The sequence below is a fragment of the Propithecus coquereli genome, unplaced genomic scaffold, assembly GCF_000956105.1.
Source record: "Propithecus coquereli isolate 6110/MARCELLA unplaced genomic scaffold, Pcoq_1.0 Scaffold563, whole genome shotgun sequence".
Lineage (NCBI taxonomy): Eukaryota > Metazoa > Chordata > Mammalia > Primates > Indriidae > Propithecus > Propithecus coquereli.
Genome location: NW_012151541.1, coordinates 913,993 through 930,246, shown reverse-complemented (window position 1 = coordinate 930,246; position 16,254 = coordinate 913,993). Strand labels below are relative to the sequence as shown.

Here is a 16,254-nt window from a genome sequence, read left to right as displayed (position 1 = left end):
TTCATGATGTTGGACATGTCTGCATGTTTGCTAAACCAGAAATATTCCTCTTTTGTGAATTAGCTATGGTGGCCGTCCCACGGTTGGCTATACAATTTGAAGAGTGAATAAAATGTGATCTATTGGTTTATCGCCATAGTTAAAAAGAAAAACGCCAGGCAGAGTTTCCTTTTTAGAAATCCGCTGGAATGTGGACGCATCTTTAATGATAGATGACCTGGCTCGAGGGAGTTCCTCACTGTTACACTCTTAACACAGGTGCCTGGCTCCCCCTCGCTCTTCCCCCTGCGGAGCCCCTGCCACAGATGCGCGCACCACGTGGCGCAAGGGAAGGCTACAGTTCTGCGGTTCTTTCCTGAAGCAGGAGGGCTCGCTCAGAGCAGCACTCAAGCACGCGCTCACTGCTTGCTCCTAAAGCACCTAACCAAACAGGGGCTTCTTTTCCACCGTTATGTAGACAAACACCACGATGATGAGGATGCCAAGCACGGCGAGCTTCAAGCCCACTGGGAAGCCTTCTCTGCTGCTCCCCGCGCTCCGGTCCACCGCGCAGTAGTCTTTCTTTTCGTTGACAGTCCCGTCTTGGATTCTGATGCTTGGTGCTCTTGCAGCACACCTGTGAGCACATTGATGGCGCTTGGGATTGTGCACAGGTACAACCTGAGCACCCCCTTACAGTGAGTGGGTCTTGAAGCCCAAGGGAACAGCCACGGTGGGGCTTTAGGGGCAGCCCCTCCACTCACTTAAAACCTAGGTTAATTTCCACAGTGATATCCACAGGGTACCAGGGCAACGTGAGATGTTAAAATCCCACCAAGCATTTATTTACCATTATCACCCATTTGTGTGACGTATCTTGATGCTGGCATGAAGCCTGACTCGGGACCTTATAGATCCCCAGGTCCCCGCTATTGGACACCAGGTCTTATTTCTTAGTTTTTTTTTCCTTTTTTGCCTCTTGCCCATCTTCCAAGACACAAAAAGGACCAAATGTTTCCAAATGACGACACATCAGGAAACTTGGGCTCTGGTCTCAGTTCATTGTGACTTTTGGCACCACCCCCTGCCCCCGATTCTCCCGGGCCCGTTTCTTCATCTCTACATATTAGCAATGAGCTAGAGACTATGTAAGGCCCTTTGCTTTGAATTATTCAATATAATGAATCTTTCTCCTTTCCCAACAGACTCTTTTCAGGCTCACCCCTTCGTAGAAATCTGAATAGTAAATTTTTTTTCAGAGTTACAGAATACAGTAATATCAAATTCCCATATGCTAAAAAAAAAAAAGCATTACCTTATTGCCCCGGAAGGCTTATAATCCAGGCAGTAGATATCTACAGGTTTTGGTTTAGTGGTGGAACACTCGACTCTCTGGTAAACAGAAAGAAAATGTCAAGAGGAATTTGTTTCCAATGTCTTATACAAAGAACCTGTTTTTTTCCTAGAAGAAGTCACATAATCTGAGGACCGATAAAAGTTTTTGGTACATCAGGTAGTTTAGCACTTCATAATATAAATGTCAAGTTTGGCTTTATTCAATAATTAGCAAAAACATTCAAGTTCCACGGAGTAATATTTTACTTCAGTGACTCATACGAAAACAATAGACACATAAGCAACGAGGGTCACATGATGAAAACAGCGTTCTGTTCTTAAATATCAACGCTCTGTTTTGCTCTCTTATTTGTACTTTTTAATGCTGGGAGCTAATTTTTCTATGAGCATGCATTGTTTTTATACAAAGAATAAAGTTATTTAAAAAACAAGTTGAGGCCAGGTGTGGTGGCTCATATCTGTAATCCCAGCCCTTCTGGAGGCTGAGGCAGGAGGATCACTTGAGCTCAGGTGTTTGAGGCTGCAGTGAGCTATGATTATGCCACTGCACTCCAGCCTGGGTGACAGAGTGAGACCCTGTCTCTGAAAAAAAACAAAAAAACAAAAAACAAGTTAACTATGAACAAGGACTAGAAAATAATTTAGGAAAATGAAATGTTGCTTTGTAAGGGTAACAGAACTAGAGACAATTGTGTTTTCTTTTTTTATTTTTCAAGAAATTTCTTTCATGTAATTTTCTCAATAAAGTGAAAGGGTATAGCTTTTTGTTTCTTCCCTGTGAGTCAGAGTTGTAAAGATTAAGAGACTTAATACTTGCGAGATGACTCATCTCCTGACACACAGTAAGCATTCAATAAATATTAGTAATGATGATGATGATAATTATCACTAATTTCATATTGCTGTTTTTCCTTATATGTCTGGTTTTTCTTTTACTTTTTTTTTTGAGACAGAGTCTCGCTCTGCCACCCCGGGTAGAGTGCAGTGGTGTCATCATAGCTCACTGTAGCCTCTAACTCCTGGGCTCAAGTGATCCTCCTGCCTCAGCCTCCGGAGTAGCAGGGGCTACAGGCATGCGCCATCACTCCCGGCTAATTTTTTCTATTCAGGTAGAGACAGGGTCTCCCTCTTGCTCAGGCTGGTCTCAAACTCCTGAGCTCAAGCGATCCTCCCGCCTCGGCCTCCCAGAGTGCTAGGATTATAGTCGTGAGCCACTGCACCCGTCCTGGTTTTCCTTAATTGTCTAATTATACTTAAGATTCAGGCCTTGTCATTCTCAAATGTCTGCAATGTCCAGGTTGGGGACTCCTTGGAATATGAGGACGGGGTGTCAGATGATGTTCCTAATTCTCATTTATCAAGCCCCAGGCCCCATTACCCATTAATTCACTGAGGCCTTCTACGCCACTCTACCCTTAGCTGGTAGGCACTATTGTTCTATTTTGAAAATTAGTCTGAGGCACAGAAAGGTTAAGTAACTTGCCTGAAGTCACACAGTATTATCAGTGGAGAACTATGTGCTGAAATCACTACACTACACTCCTCTTTACCCTTCAGTTTCTAAAAATAATTTCTCTCCTGCAGGAAATCTTTATTACTCTCATCCACTCAGATCACTCTTGCTTTATATTTCTCCAGCCTTAATATACGCGTTTTGTATTATGCTACATTAACCTGACATTTTATTTATTCACTCAACAAACATTTGTTGTGTGCTGCTGAGTGCCAGGCCTCTGCCAGCTGTGAAGATTTCAGAAGGGACCACCACACCATCCCTGCCCTACACAGCTCACTGCCGAGCGTGGTTAGTCTGCAAGTGTTCTGCGCTGGCTTCCTTCTTCCCTCGCCAGACCATCTGTCGGCTCTCACGGAGCTGTCTTCTAGTTCTCTTTCATCCAACACAACAGCTAACACTTGGGGCCACCGGTAGCTCAAGTGGCTGCCCCGCCCCTGGAAGCCCAGGATCCCCCAGCGTGAGAGGAGCCTTCCGTGCTGCCTGAGGCCTGTGACCCAGGCAAGCTGCACGCAACCAGTCGGGAACTGGAGAATTCCTAGGAACGGGAGAGGGAGCTGAGACTCGCTTCAGACAGGGACAGGACTGACGGGTGCCAGGATAGAGCAGGAACCAGGAGGAGGCCAACAGGAGCGTTGTAACGGCAATACTGAGGTAGACCGGACTAGGGCGTGTGGAGGGTGGTACAGGGCAGGAGCTCTGGGCATCCGAGTGAGTCATGGAGTTACTGGGAGAAAGGAGAGCCCTGGTCTTAGCGAGGGTGTTGTCAGGACACCCCAGTAGAGTACGCGCCTCTAGAGAGTCCCGACTGTGACCATAGGGTGTATCTGCAGGCCCGAGAGTCTCAGCCCAGGGCGGGCTGGGGAGGGCACAGCCTGCTGGAGCATCACGCACTGCCTGTCACCCTCTACCCAGTGCGAGCCACAGTGACGAAACAGCTGCAGTCCCGTCCCCTTCCCGCCTTTTTTTTTTTTTTTTGACGGAGTCTTGCTCTGTTGCTGGGGTGGAGGAGTTCAGTGGCATCATCATAGCTCACTGTGACCTCGAACTCCTGGGCTCAAGCCATCCTCCTGCCTCAGCCTCTCAAGTAGCTGGGACTATAGGCATCCAATACCACACCTGGCTAATTTTTTTTTTTTGGTAGAGATGGGGTCTTGCTATGTTGCTCAGGCTGGTCTCAAACTGGTCTCAAGTGATCCTCCTGCCTCAGCCTCCCACCTCCTTAGGGATGTTCTCAGTAGTGGTTTAGTGATATCCAAGCAGTGGCTCTGCATGTGGTGGGAAGTTGTACATGGCACAAGAACCCCGTGCCCAAGGTGGCACCATTCCTGGCGTAGCCACCATGGATTTACATACCATTACAACAGTTCCTGGAACGGAAAAGTAAAGGCTCTTGAGGAAGAGGTACTTGAAAACATTCCCACAAAAGTGCCACATGGGCTAGTGGTGGCCTGCTCACCAACAGATATTTCAAACTATTTCCGAGTGTATTGGAAAAATCGTTTATAAGCAAATTCTTTTTTCTTTTTTTTAACATTTTTGCTTATGGAAAATTTTAAACATATACTAAAGTAGACAATAGTATAATGAACCTCCCCACATACCTATCATGTGCAACTTCTTTTTAATTCTCTTAAATTTAAAAATAGATATATTCAATAAGCATTTGGGGTAGAAGTCTGTTGCAAAATCAAATTATAGGATTTCACAACTCTTAGACAATCAAATACCTCCCTCCTGCCATAAGGAGGTTTAGGTCTTTTATTCATTTTCTTTTAGAAGTTTCTTCTTTGTTATTATTCGTGTGTAGAGTTCTCCCACAGTATGTAGAAGGTGGACATTTTGATTTCCAAAAATGGAGTAATTATGCCCTATTCACTAGACTGTGCAGCCGTCAATAATAATAATAATCACAGAGACTATATGTCAGGGAAGGGGGTTATCGATTAATGTTAAGCAGGAAGCAGAGTATAAAACTGTACATACACAGTGATGTCTGCTGTGTAAACATATAATAGACGTGCACATAAACAAAAACTAGAGGTAAATCGAAAAAATAAAATTAGTTTTTGCATCAAGTGGTGTGTTTGTAGTTGATTTATATTTCATTTTTTTAAAAATTCCCTTAATGCTGTTATAATATAAATTTTGCTATAAATAACATTTACAACAGAACTAAAAAATATTGGTGTTCATTAAAGCAATGGCTCAGTGAGGGTAAATGGTACCCAGGAGATATGTTTAATAATACCGTTGTTCCTTTTTCCCTATGCCCAGAGCTAGAATTCACAAAGATGGCTATTTTCGCAAAGCATTCAGGGCCTGAGATGGGGAGTGTGTGGCCTCCTCTGCTTCTTCACTGTCTTCACTATACCCTTGGCATTAAAGTCAGAAAATTCCACCAATTCACACTTCCAAGAGCTGAAGCATAATACTGGCCCCAGCTGTAGTTATTAATATAAATACAATGAGTCAGAAATATGCCAATACAACAAACCATGAGTGTCTCACTGCAATACTAGCTAATGCTTATGTAGCATTTCTTGTGTACCAGGCACCATTATAAGCATTTTGCATAAATAAACTCATTTCATTTTCAAAGCCACCCTAGGAGGGAGGTGCTTTTATTATGCCCATTTTACAGATGAGAAAACTGAGGTATAGAGTGTGTAAGCAGCTTGCCCATGGTCACACAGCTGGGGAGGTTGTAGAGCCAGGAGCCACCCAGGCAATGATGCCTCGCAGTCCCTGCTCATAATCGCCACACTGTACTGCAGTATGTTAGCTCTGCTTTACTGGAAGGGAGTTAGAAATACCACGTTCTGAATGTCTATCATCTTGAGCATTCAACATACCTCGATTCACTTAATCTTTCTAACAACTCTAGGGGGTAATCATTATAGTCATCATTTTATAGATGAGGAAATAGAGGCTTAGGGAGCTAAATTGTTTGCTCTGGACAACACAATAAAAGGAATAGCTATAATTTAAACCCAGATATTTTGGCTCCAATGCCTTTTTCAAAAGTATTTCTACTGGGAACTCATCATTGGAAATATGTCAAAACATATTTCTAAAAACTGTTTTCATTAATTAATAAATTATCAAGCCATGAATTTCCTGTGGAAGTAACATTTGTAGCCAATAGTTCTATTCTTAAATATTTCAGATGCATTGACCTTTCCGTAAGATTTTTCCAGGTGGACTATTTTGTGCTAATTCTGGCCGACTTTTGTATATCACATTAAATCTGAAAGTGGATTGTGTCTGAGATAGTATGTCATACTGTATTATATCACAGTTAGCTACAAAACACTGGGCTAACGTCCAGAGCCAGAAAGAACAATAACCATTTTGTTTTCTCATTAAATCATTACACATCAAAAATTATATCTGGCTTTTGAAAAATTATCGACCTTGACTAAAGCCATTACTAACTGTCCATAGAGATGTTTAAGTTTGTTGGCATTTCTACAAGACATATATTTTACAGCGCAGGGCCAAAGCTAGCCAAAATAAGGGCTGACATCTACAATTATGGGCAGTCAAGGAAGAGTTGCTGAGTGCTGAGTTCCCTACCCCTCCTTTCTCTTATTCTTCCAGAACTTCTTACCACTGGACTTGGGGGAGGGACAGTTCAATGACTTCCAGTGATGACCCTGGGGCGTGGGGATGGCATTCTCTCCAAACAGAAACATAGTACATTTTCTAATCACTCTGATTCATTAATGCAATTTTTTTTATTATTAATTACTTTTGCACTCTTTTTTTTTTATTTCAGCATATTATGGGGGGTACAGATGTTTAGGTTACGTATGTTGCCCTTGCAATTTTTTTTAAAGGCCTATACTTAGAATCAGACATTTTTACAAATGACATAGCAAACTGGCAGTTGTGACCTGCTTATAGGCAGAAAAAAACCTTTTGATTTAGAGCTCTTTAAAATTAAGTTAACCTCGAGTCTCTTCATTGACTAAAAATGATTAAGTTAATAAAAGATCTTATTACCATAGCAGACTTTTACTTCATTGTTTTACCTCTATCTTGACTTAATAAAGCTTTCATTTAAAACATTGTGTTCTTTTAACCTAACTGATTACTTTGAATTAATTAAAAAGCTTTTAAAATTATCTGTACCACATTCACAAAAGATTAAAAATCTTACGATCATCTCTATCCCCGATTAAAAAATAAAATCTTTTAGTAAACCAGGAAGAGAACAGAAACTTCCTTCACTTGATAAAAGGTGTCTTCCAAAGCCTACACCAAAAGTCATACTCAAAGACAAAATATTAAAAGTTTTCCTTCAAAATCAGGACCAAGGAAAGAATGCCTGGTATTATCACTCTTATCCAATATTGTAATAAAAAGATCTTACCCAGCACAATAAAACAAGAAGAAATTAAAGGTATACAAACCCGGCTACAAAAGAATCTACAGAAAACTTATTAAAATTGCAAAGAGGTTATTGTTACGGCATCAATATACAAACGTCAACTTCATTTCTATACAGCAGCAACAATTTAAAATATGCTTTAGAAAAAGATACTATTCCCAATAGCAACAGAAATTAAAAGTCTACCGAGTCATAAAACTAACAAAAGATGAGCATGATCTTTACTGAGAAAATTATAAAATCTCATTGAAAGACATTAAAGAAAATTTCAATAAACGTAAAGACATTAAAATACCCATTTAAAAATATCCATGTATATGTGGAAACTTGATATACGGCAAGAGCTACTATGGCAGGTAGAGAGAGAAAGAATGGATTGTTCAAAAGTGGTATTGGGAACAAAATAGGGTAGATGTCCTTCCCCCAATTTCTTCCGCTAAGTACAGCCCAAACCCTGGCTACTGCGTGTGAAACCAACACACGCGGGAGAAAGGTGGAGAGAAGGTGCGTGGACGAGTCCTCGGGACTCAAGGGAGAAGATAAGGTGGTGCGATCCCTGGGTGTTCTTTTCTTTTTTTTTTTTTTGAGACAGAGTCTCACTCCGTTGCCCAGGCTAGAGTGCTGTGGCGTCAGCCTAGCTCACAGCAACCTCAAACTCCTGGGCTCAAGCGATCCTCCTGCCTCAGCCTCCCGAGTAGCTGGGACTACAGGCATGAGCCACCATGCCCGGCTAATTTTTTCCATATATTTTTAGTTGTTCAGCTAATTTCTTTCAATTTTTTTTAGTAGAGACGGGGTCTCGCTCTTGCTCAGGCTGATCTCGAACTCCTGAGCTCAAGCAATCCTCCCACCTCGGCCTCCCAGAGAGCTAGGATGACAGACATGAGCCACCGCGCCCGGCCCTGGGCTTTCTTTTTACCTCACATATCCTGAGCCGGGTGCCGAGGAAGCGCACAACCCGGAAACGCCAAGTGACACAGGCCAAAACAAGCTCCCAGAAAGTCGGAAAGACCCAGAAAGGGGCAACCTAGTAAGACAAAAGCTTTGCGACAATGACTGCCCTACTCCAGCCAGACAGCCCCTCCACCCCCACCAGCCAAGGTTAATGAGGAGCCTGGACTCTCACCTCCATGTGGGGGACCCTCCAGCTCCCCCTTGGGTGGTGTCAGTGAGGCCACATGGGAGCCCCTCCCAGCAAAAAGGAGCCCCAGCCACCCACCCACTCACCAAAATGTCCCCCGTGGGGAACGTGGACTTTTACCTCCACCTCACAGCAGAGAAGCAGCGCCCCGCTTCCTCCACCAGCGCGGAGTCGGAGGAGGTCTGCTGACACGGAAAATTTAAATAAGATCCAGAGTCTCGTAACTGAGTGACAAGAAGAGACAACCACAGACACCAGCACTGAGATGACCCAAATCTTAGAATGATTTCTTCAGGATTTTAAAGCAGGCATCATGAAATACTTCAAAGAACAAGATGAACATGTTTGAAACGAATGAAAAAATACAAACTCTCTGCAGAGAAGTAGAATATATAAAGAGGAACCAACTATAAATTTGAGAACTAAAAAAAATACAACCACCAAAATAAAAAACTCACTAGATGGGCTCAATAGCAGAATGGAGAAGACGGAGAAAAGAATCAATGAATTTGAAGATAGAATGATATAAATCACCCAAACTGAACAACAGAGAGAAAATAGGCTAAAAAAAAAAAAAAATGAACAGTGTCTCAGGGGCTTATGGGAGTGGAATAAAAGACATATCATTCGTGTCATCAGAGTCCCTGAAGGACAGAAGAATGATATGGTGCTGAAGAAGGCATTGGAAGCAATAATGGCTGAAAATGCCCCCAATTTGGCAAAAGACATGAACCTACAGATCCAGAAAGCTGAGTGAACCCAAATAAGATAAACCCAAAGAAACTGATGCCAAGACACATCATGATTAAAATTCCGAAAACTTTTGGGCATCAAAGGACATTATCAAGAAAGAAAAAGACAATGTACAGAATGGGAAAATATATTTGCAAGTCATATATCTGACAGGGATCTATTATCCAGAACATATAAAGAACTCTTACAACTCAACAACAAAAAACAAACAACTCAGACTAAAAATGGGCAAAGGGCTTGAATAGGCATTTCTCCAAAGAAGACATACAAATGGCCAAGAAGCACATGAAAAGATATTCAAGATCATTCGTGTCATTAGGGAAATACAAATCCAAACCGCAATGAGATACCACTTTACACCTGCTGGGACGGCTTTATTTATTTATTTATTTTTTGAAGGAAAATAACAAGTGTTGGTGAGGATATGGAGAAATTAGAACCTTCATACAATGCTGGTGGGAATGTAAAACGGTGCAGCCCCTGTGGAAAGCAGTTGACAACTCCTCAAAAAGTTTAACATAGAATTACCACGTGACCCAGCAATTCCACTCCTACGTACATATCCGAAAGAATGGAAATCAGGCCCTCAAATACGTGAATACTAATATTCATAGCAGCACTATTGGCAATAGGCAAAACATGGAAACAACTCAAATGCCCATCAACGAATGGATGAATAAACAAACTGTGGTATATACATACAATGGAATATTACTCAGCCATTAAACAATGAAGTACTAGCCGGGTGTGGTGATGCATGCCTACAGTCCCAGCTAGTAGAGAGGCTGAGGCAGGAGGATCACTTGAGCCCAGGAGGTTGCAGTGAGCTAGGATGATGCCACTGCACTCCAGCCTGGGCAACAGAGAGAGACCCTGTCTCTGGAAAAAAAAAAAAAGCAAATAAAACAAAAAACCACAAATGAAGTACTGATACAAATACATTAATAATAAGCAAAAGAAAATAAACACAAAATGTCACATATTGAATGATTCCATTTATGTGAAATATCCAGAAGAGGTTAATCCTTTGAAACAGAAAGCAGATTGGTAGTTGCTGCAGGGGTGGTGTTACGGGGAGATTGAGGAGTAACCGCTTAATGAATACTGGGCTTTATTTTAGGATGATAAAAATATTTTAGAACTAAGAGGCTGGGTGCGGTGGCTCACACCTGTAATGCGGCACTCTGGGAGGCTGAGGCAAGAGGATTGCTTGAGCCCAGGAGTGTGAAGTTGCAGTGTGCTATGATGATGCCACCACTGTACTGTAGCCGGGGCAGCAGAGCGAGATTCTGTCTCAAAATAAATAAAGAAACAAACAAACAAAGATAAAGGGGGTGGTTTCACAGCATTTTGAATGTATTAAATGCCACTGAATTATGCACTTTAAAATAGTTAATTTTATGTGAAAGTGAAATGTGAATTTCATCTCAATTTTTAAAAATCCTGATTCTTGTCATTGTACTGGGATTATATAAATGAATATCCTTATGTCTTTATTCCAAGGAAATACATACTGAAATTTCAGAGAGGGGATAAAAAATCATGATGTCTGCAGTTTGATCTCAAATAGTTCAAGAAAAAAAGATAAATAAAATTATAAAACAAATGTGGAAAAATGTTAACCACTGGTGAATCTGGGTGAAGGCCATATAGGAATTCTTTGCTATAAACTTTCTGTAAGTTTAAAATTATTTGAAAAGAAAATTACAAAAAATAAGTACATTTTTTTTAAAAAAAAAGGCACCAAGAAGAGAGTAAAAAGACAAGCCTGAAGTACTAGAAGATATATGCTACACATGTAGCTAACAAAAGGTTAGTGTCCACAATATGTAAATAATTAATAAGAAAAAAATAAACAACCTAATAAAAATGGGCAAAAGACATGAACAGGCATTTCCCAGATAAGAAAATACAAATGACCAATAAATGTGTGAAAAGATGTCCAACCTTATTAGTAACAAGAGAAATGCAAATTACAATCATGAAATACCATCTTACATGCACCACATTGGCAAAAATAAATCTGGCAATACTAAAATTTAAAGATTTAGAATAATGGAGCTCAGTATATTGCTGGTAGAGGTATAAAATGGTGCAACCACTTTGTAGAGCAATTTAGTACGATGTCTTAAGTTGAAGATGTGTATGCCCTTCACCTCAGCAGTCCTACTCCTAGGTACAGTCACGCAATCAGAGAAAAATTCTTGCACGTGTACACCCGGGAGCATATACCACAAAGTAAGTAACAGCATTGTTTGCATTAGAAAAACTCGAAAACAATCCAAATGCCCAAAAAATGGGGGGTGAATAATATGCGTCTACAATAATTCTATGTAGCAGTGACAATGGATGAACTAGAGCTACCAATATTGGGTGAAGCTCCCAATAAAATGCTGAATGATAAACGGAAGTTGCGGAAGAAAACTTATAATATCATTTAAATAAAGTCCAAAGTCATGAAACACTAAAGTTTGTGGATACTATAAAGAAAAGGGAAAGAATAAGCAAAAAATTGAGAATAGTGGTGACCATGGGAGAAAGGAAGGAAGGGGAGTATGATCCAGGAGGGATACACTGGAGTCTTCAACTGATTTAGCAATGATTTGTTTTTTAGTCTTTGGGGTGGGAATCCAACTGCTCATTATATAATTCTTTATTCCTTTTCAGATGCATAAGATATATTTTTTTTATTTCAGCATATTATGGGGGTACAGATGTTTAGGTAACGTATGTTGCCCTTGTCCCCCCTCCCTAAGTCCGAGTTTCAAATATGTCCATCCTTCGGGTGGTGCGCATTGCACTCTTTGTGTAAGATGCATAAGATATTTTATAATAAAATGTCAAAAAGATTTTCAGACTCAAATTTTCTTCCTCCCCACTGGGCAAATTCCAACTACCTATCTGCAAATGTCTGCCAATTTCTAACTGGGCTGATTTCTGTACCATGGCTCTAATGTATGTTTGGAAGTGTCACCGAAAAGTGCCTCGTACAGAGTCTCTAACAAAGCAATCATCAGAGAGACAGCCTTTGCTTCCTTGCGTGAAGAGATGGCCAGAGTCCTTCCGCAATATCATGGAAAGGACGCTGGGGGGAGCTATTTAATCGCTCAGGTGCCTGGTTGTTTTTCCTCGCTCTTAGCCACTTGATGTAATGCAGAGGGCAACAGAATGGAAATTAGGAGACCGGAAATCTATTTCCAATTTTCCTCTAACCCTCTCTGTGGTCTTGGGCAAGTCACATTCCTATTTCCTCATCTATAAGATGAACCAGATGGCCTCCTTCGAGAAGCCTTTCAGATCAGAAATTCCATGATCAATAATTATCTATAATAAATCATTCCTGGATTTGTGAAATGCAATGAGTAGTGCCTGGCACTCAACGAAGCCCTGTCAAGCCCCAAGAGATTAAAATAACTCAGGGGTGCTCATATGAAGGGTGTAATGGAGACGTACATCTATACTTATAAAGCAAATTATAATAACTAATGTATGGGCATATTCTTAGATGAAAAAGAAAGGAAAGCTGACTTTTCGAAACAAATTCATACTTTTCCTACAGAAGGAAAACACCACTGCTCATAATTCAGTCTTATGAAAATGAGTAAGTTTACCTTTATTTTTATCTTGGAGTCATAATCAGAGTTTGGTTTCATTCTTTCTTCCCGCTGCACTTGAATTTCAAAAACTGGGTTCTATTACACAGAAAGAAATCAACATGTAATCAGTGAGATCAAGACACACTGATCATTAAGCATCTCTAAAGCGTACGTATCAGGAGGTCAATATTTTTACAGGAAGAATGTTAAATTACATTCCTGGTGAAGATGGGATTTAGCCCCCCCTGCGTACACGTCAAAGGTAAGAAGAAAGGGCTTATTAAGTAGTTATAGAATATGTAATTTACTCTTCACTTTAACCCAGCTGGAATATATAACTACTATTGGGAATAAGAATGTTTTTCAATTAATTAAGAAACTATTATAGAGATGTTTAACATCAGGTCTTCAAAAACCTTTATATGCCACTTGAACCACCACTTAATTGTAGTCCTTCAGTATATGTTCCCTTGATACATGGCAGCATTTGGGGGAGGCTCTGCACATGCTAATTGTAGGCCTACAGGTATCTTAGAAGCAACAGCAGAAATCGAGACACAGAGAGCAAAAATCCTTTTAAAGTTTGGCACATTAAAACAAACTTAAGAATTAGAAGCAAAAAGAGACGTGAAGCTTTCCCTCCTTCCTTTTCCTCTCCTGCGGTGTCAGTGTGCCCTGCACACTAACAAGGGGACAAGGACACAGAAGTGTCAGCGTGCCTGGAGGCCAAAGAAGTAGACTGGTGAGGCCGTGGAGGTTTCTGTGGGTCTGGTGGCTGAAGGCTTGAGAGGTGGTGCTGGGGGCTTTAGTGTCCTGGGCCAGGGAAGAGGGACAGTGAGGGGAGGGCTGCCAGGAGGTGTTGGGATGTTCAGTGGTCAAGGAAGCAGTGACAGAGTGATGCAGGAAGAGGTGGCTATTGGGACTGAGTGATTGGTTACATTGAGAAAACAAGAAAATTGAGCAAAAATGTAAATATATTAAGTTTAGTGAAATGCACAACCAGGGAATAATGGAACCACTGTCAGAGTGGTGATTTCACAAAAGTGAATGTTACTTGCCATTAACATGGTAAAAAAGAAAAAAGATTAAAGGTGAATGGTTAGAAAGAAAACTGAAATGTTAGCTTGTAAGTGGAGATACATGTGAACTCATGGCTCTTAATTTTCTATATACATATATAAAAATAGAGATGTACATGTGTATACACACATAGAGAAATAGTTATCGTCTAGCTCTGTCCACGGAAAGGGCCCAGAAGCGATGGCACCAGTACAAGGAGCTCGCTGCATAGACTTGGTTTCTAAAGGACCATCCTGCAGAGGAAGGAACCAGGGCTCCGGGGCAGGGAAAGTACAAGGTGAGCGTGAAACATCTTTTGTGCCAGGAACTAGGAAAGTGCTCAAAAAATGATGAGGACATGTCAGAAGGACATAGGCTCCATCCTGAAGGGGCTCCCACTGGCTAAATCTGGGACAATTTGAACATTAAAATAAATAATAATGTCAATGGATACAACTCACTGAACAACAACAAAAAAAATCAATGAGTCCATGCTAATATGAATGAATGAATTATTGAATAAATGAATGAATGGGAGAAAAGAAAGGCCTTCCTTACAGTAGAACATCAACTAATAGACGTAGAACCGACGGAAACAGAAAATCTCAACAGGCCATCACCATCATGGCGGGAATGGATTCAGAGTGGTCCACAGATGCTGTAGCTAATGGGTGAGGTTTGATGAGTAAAAACACGCTGGTGTCAGTTCAGAATATTTCCCCAGGCCGGGTGTGGTGGCTCACGCCTGTAATCCTAGCACTCTGGGAGACGGAGGCAGGTGGATTGTTCGAGCTCAGGAGTTCGAGACCAGCCTGAGCAAGAGCGAGACCCCGTCTCTACTAAAAAAAAAAAAAAAATAGAAAGAAATTAATTGGACAGCTAAAAATATATAGAAAAAATTAGCCGGGCGTGGTGGCACATGCCTGTAGTCCCAGCTATTCGGGAGGCTGAGGCAGGAGGATTGCTTGAGCCCAGGAGTTTGAGGTTGCTGTGAGCTAGGTTGACGCCATGGCACTCTAGCCCGGACAACAGAGTGAGACTCTGTCTCAAAAAAAAAAGAATATTTCCCCAGAAAATACTATTCAATTACAAAGGGAAAAATAGTGGTTCACAGTGGAAAACCCTGACAGACACCAACTCTTCCAGGTGAATACGGTTATCATCACCAGCAGTGGGACAGGATGACATCGTTTGCCTCCTGGTGTGATGCAGTGGGAAGAGGAACTCCTGCCAAGAATGCACGGCCTCTAAGACTGGTCAAAAGGAAAAACCAGATCCAATCTGAGGTTGCCCTTGTGATGCTGTGGTATAATAAGACATACATATTTCATCTTCATCCCCCAGTTCCTGGCACAGAGCTCCCAAAACCCTTGTAATTTCCTGAGTGATAGGTATGACAGAAGCATCTTTTGTTATAACATGTGGTCTTAGTCCCAGGTTTCTGACACAAGAGCTTCTAAGATCCTTGGAATCTCCCGAGTGATAAGAGTGTCTTTTGTAGGCCCCCAGAGAGCTGCAGGATGGGGGGCTGGTCACCAGGAAGACCAGCCCTGTGATCAGAGGATGGGAAATTTGAGCCTCACCCCCAGACCACTAGGGAGGGGAGAGGAGCTGAAGATTGAGACAATCATCAATGATCGGTGATTTAATCAATCATGCCCATGTAATAGGGCCTCCATAGAACCCCTAAAAGATGGGATTTGGAGAGCTTCTGGCCTGGTGAACACACCAGGGTACTGGGAGGGTGGCACGCCAGAGAAGGCATGGAAGCTCTGCACCTCTTCCCCATACCTTGCCTTATGTCTCTCTTCCATCTGGCTGTTCCTGAGTTGTATCTTTATAATAAACTATTATCAATATAAATGTTTAATGTAAATGTAAGGAAAGAGCATCCCTGAGTTCCGTGAGCTCTTCTAGCAAATTATCAAATCCAGGAGGGGGTTGTGAGAACCTCTGATTTATAGCTGGTCAATCAGAAGCACAGGAGACCCAGGATTTGAGACTGGCATCTTTAGTGGGGAGCAGTCTTGTGGGACTGAGCCCCTTAACCTGTGGGATCTGGTGCTGACTCCAGGTAGATGGTGTCAGAATTGAATTGAATTGTTGGACACCCAGTTGGTGTCTGGACAATTGGAGAACTGGTTGGCGTGAGGAAAAAAACCCACACATAGGTGTCAAAAGTGCTCTGTGAGTAGAGACAGATCATAGTAACCCTGCAGGATGAAAGGTCTGTACTCTTGAAAACTGTCAAGGAACAGGGAAATGACAGGGAAAGACTGGGACACTGTGTTCCACACTGAAGGGGAGTGAAGAGACTCGAGAACTAAAGGGAACTTGTGTTCCTGCAGTGGTTGTGGACCAGAAAGCTAAAAGACATTGTGGGGACAGTTGGTGAAACCTGATTCGGGTCTGAGTACTGGATGGCAGCACTGAATCAGTGTGGATTTGACCTGGAGGTTAT

The 16,254-nt window shown here is 41.7% G+C and overlaps 1 protein-coding gene across 4 annotated transcripts in view; it reads right to left on the bottom strand.

Moving 5' to 3' along the window:
* Positions 1 to 420: 420 nt before the first annotated feature.
* The window catches only part of LEMD1 (LEM domain containing 1), a 23,404-nt gene continuing 7,570 nt past the window's right edge, over positions 421 to 16,254 (bottom strand). For 2 of the 4 annotated variants that reach the window (XM_012657853.1, XM_012657854.1), the window contains 2 exons: positions 1,295 to 1,371; positions 421 to 616 (listed from right to left, as the gene is read on the bottom strand). In XM_012657853.1, coding sequence (XP_012513307.1) covers positions 421 to 616; positions 1,295 to 1,371 — 273 coding nt within the window. The remainder of the gene's footprint in view (positions 617 to 1,294; positions 1,372 to 16,254) is intronic. The other 2 variants (XM_012657856.1, XM_012657857.1) reach the window with 1 other exon arrangement.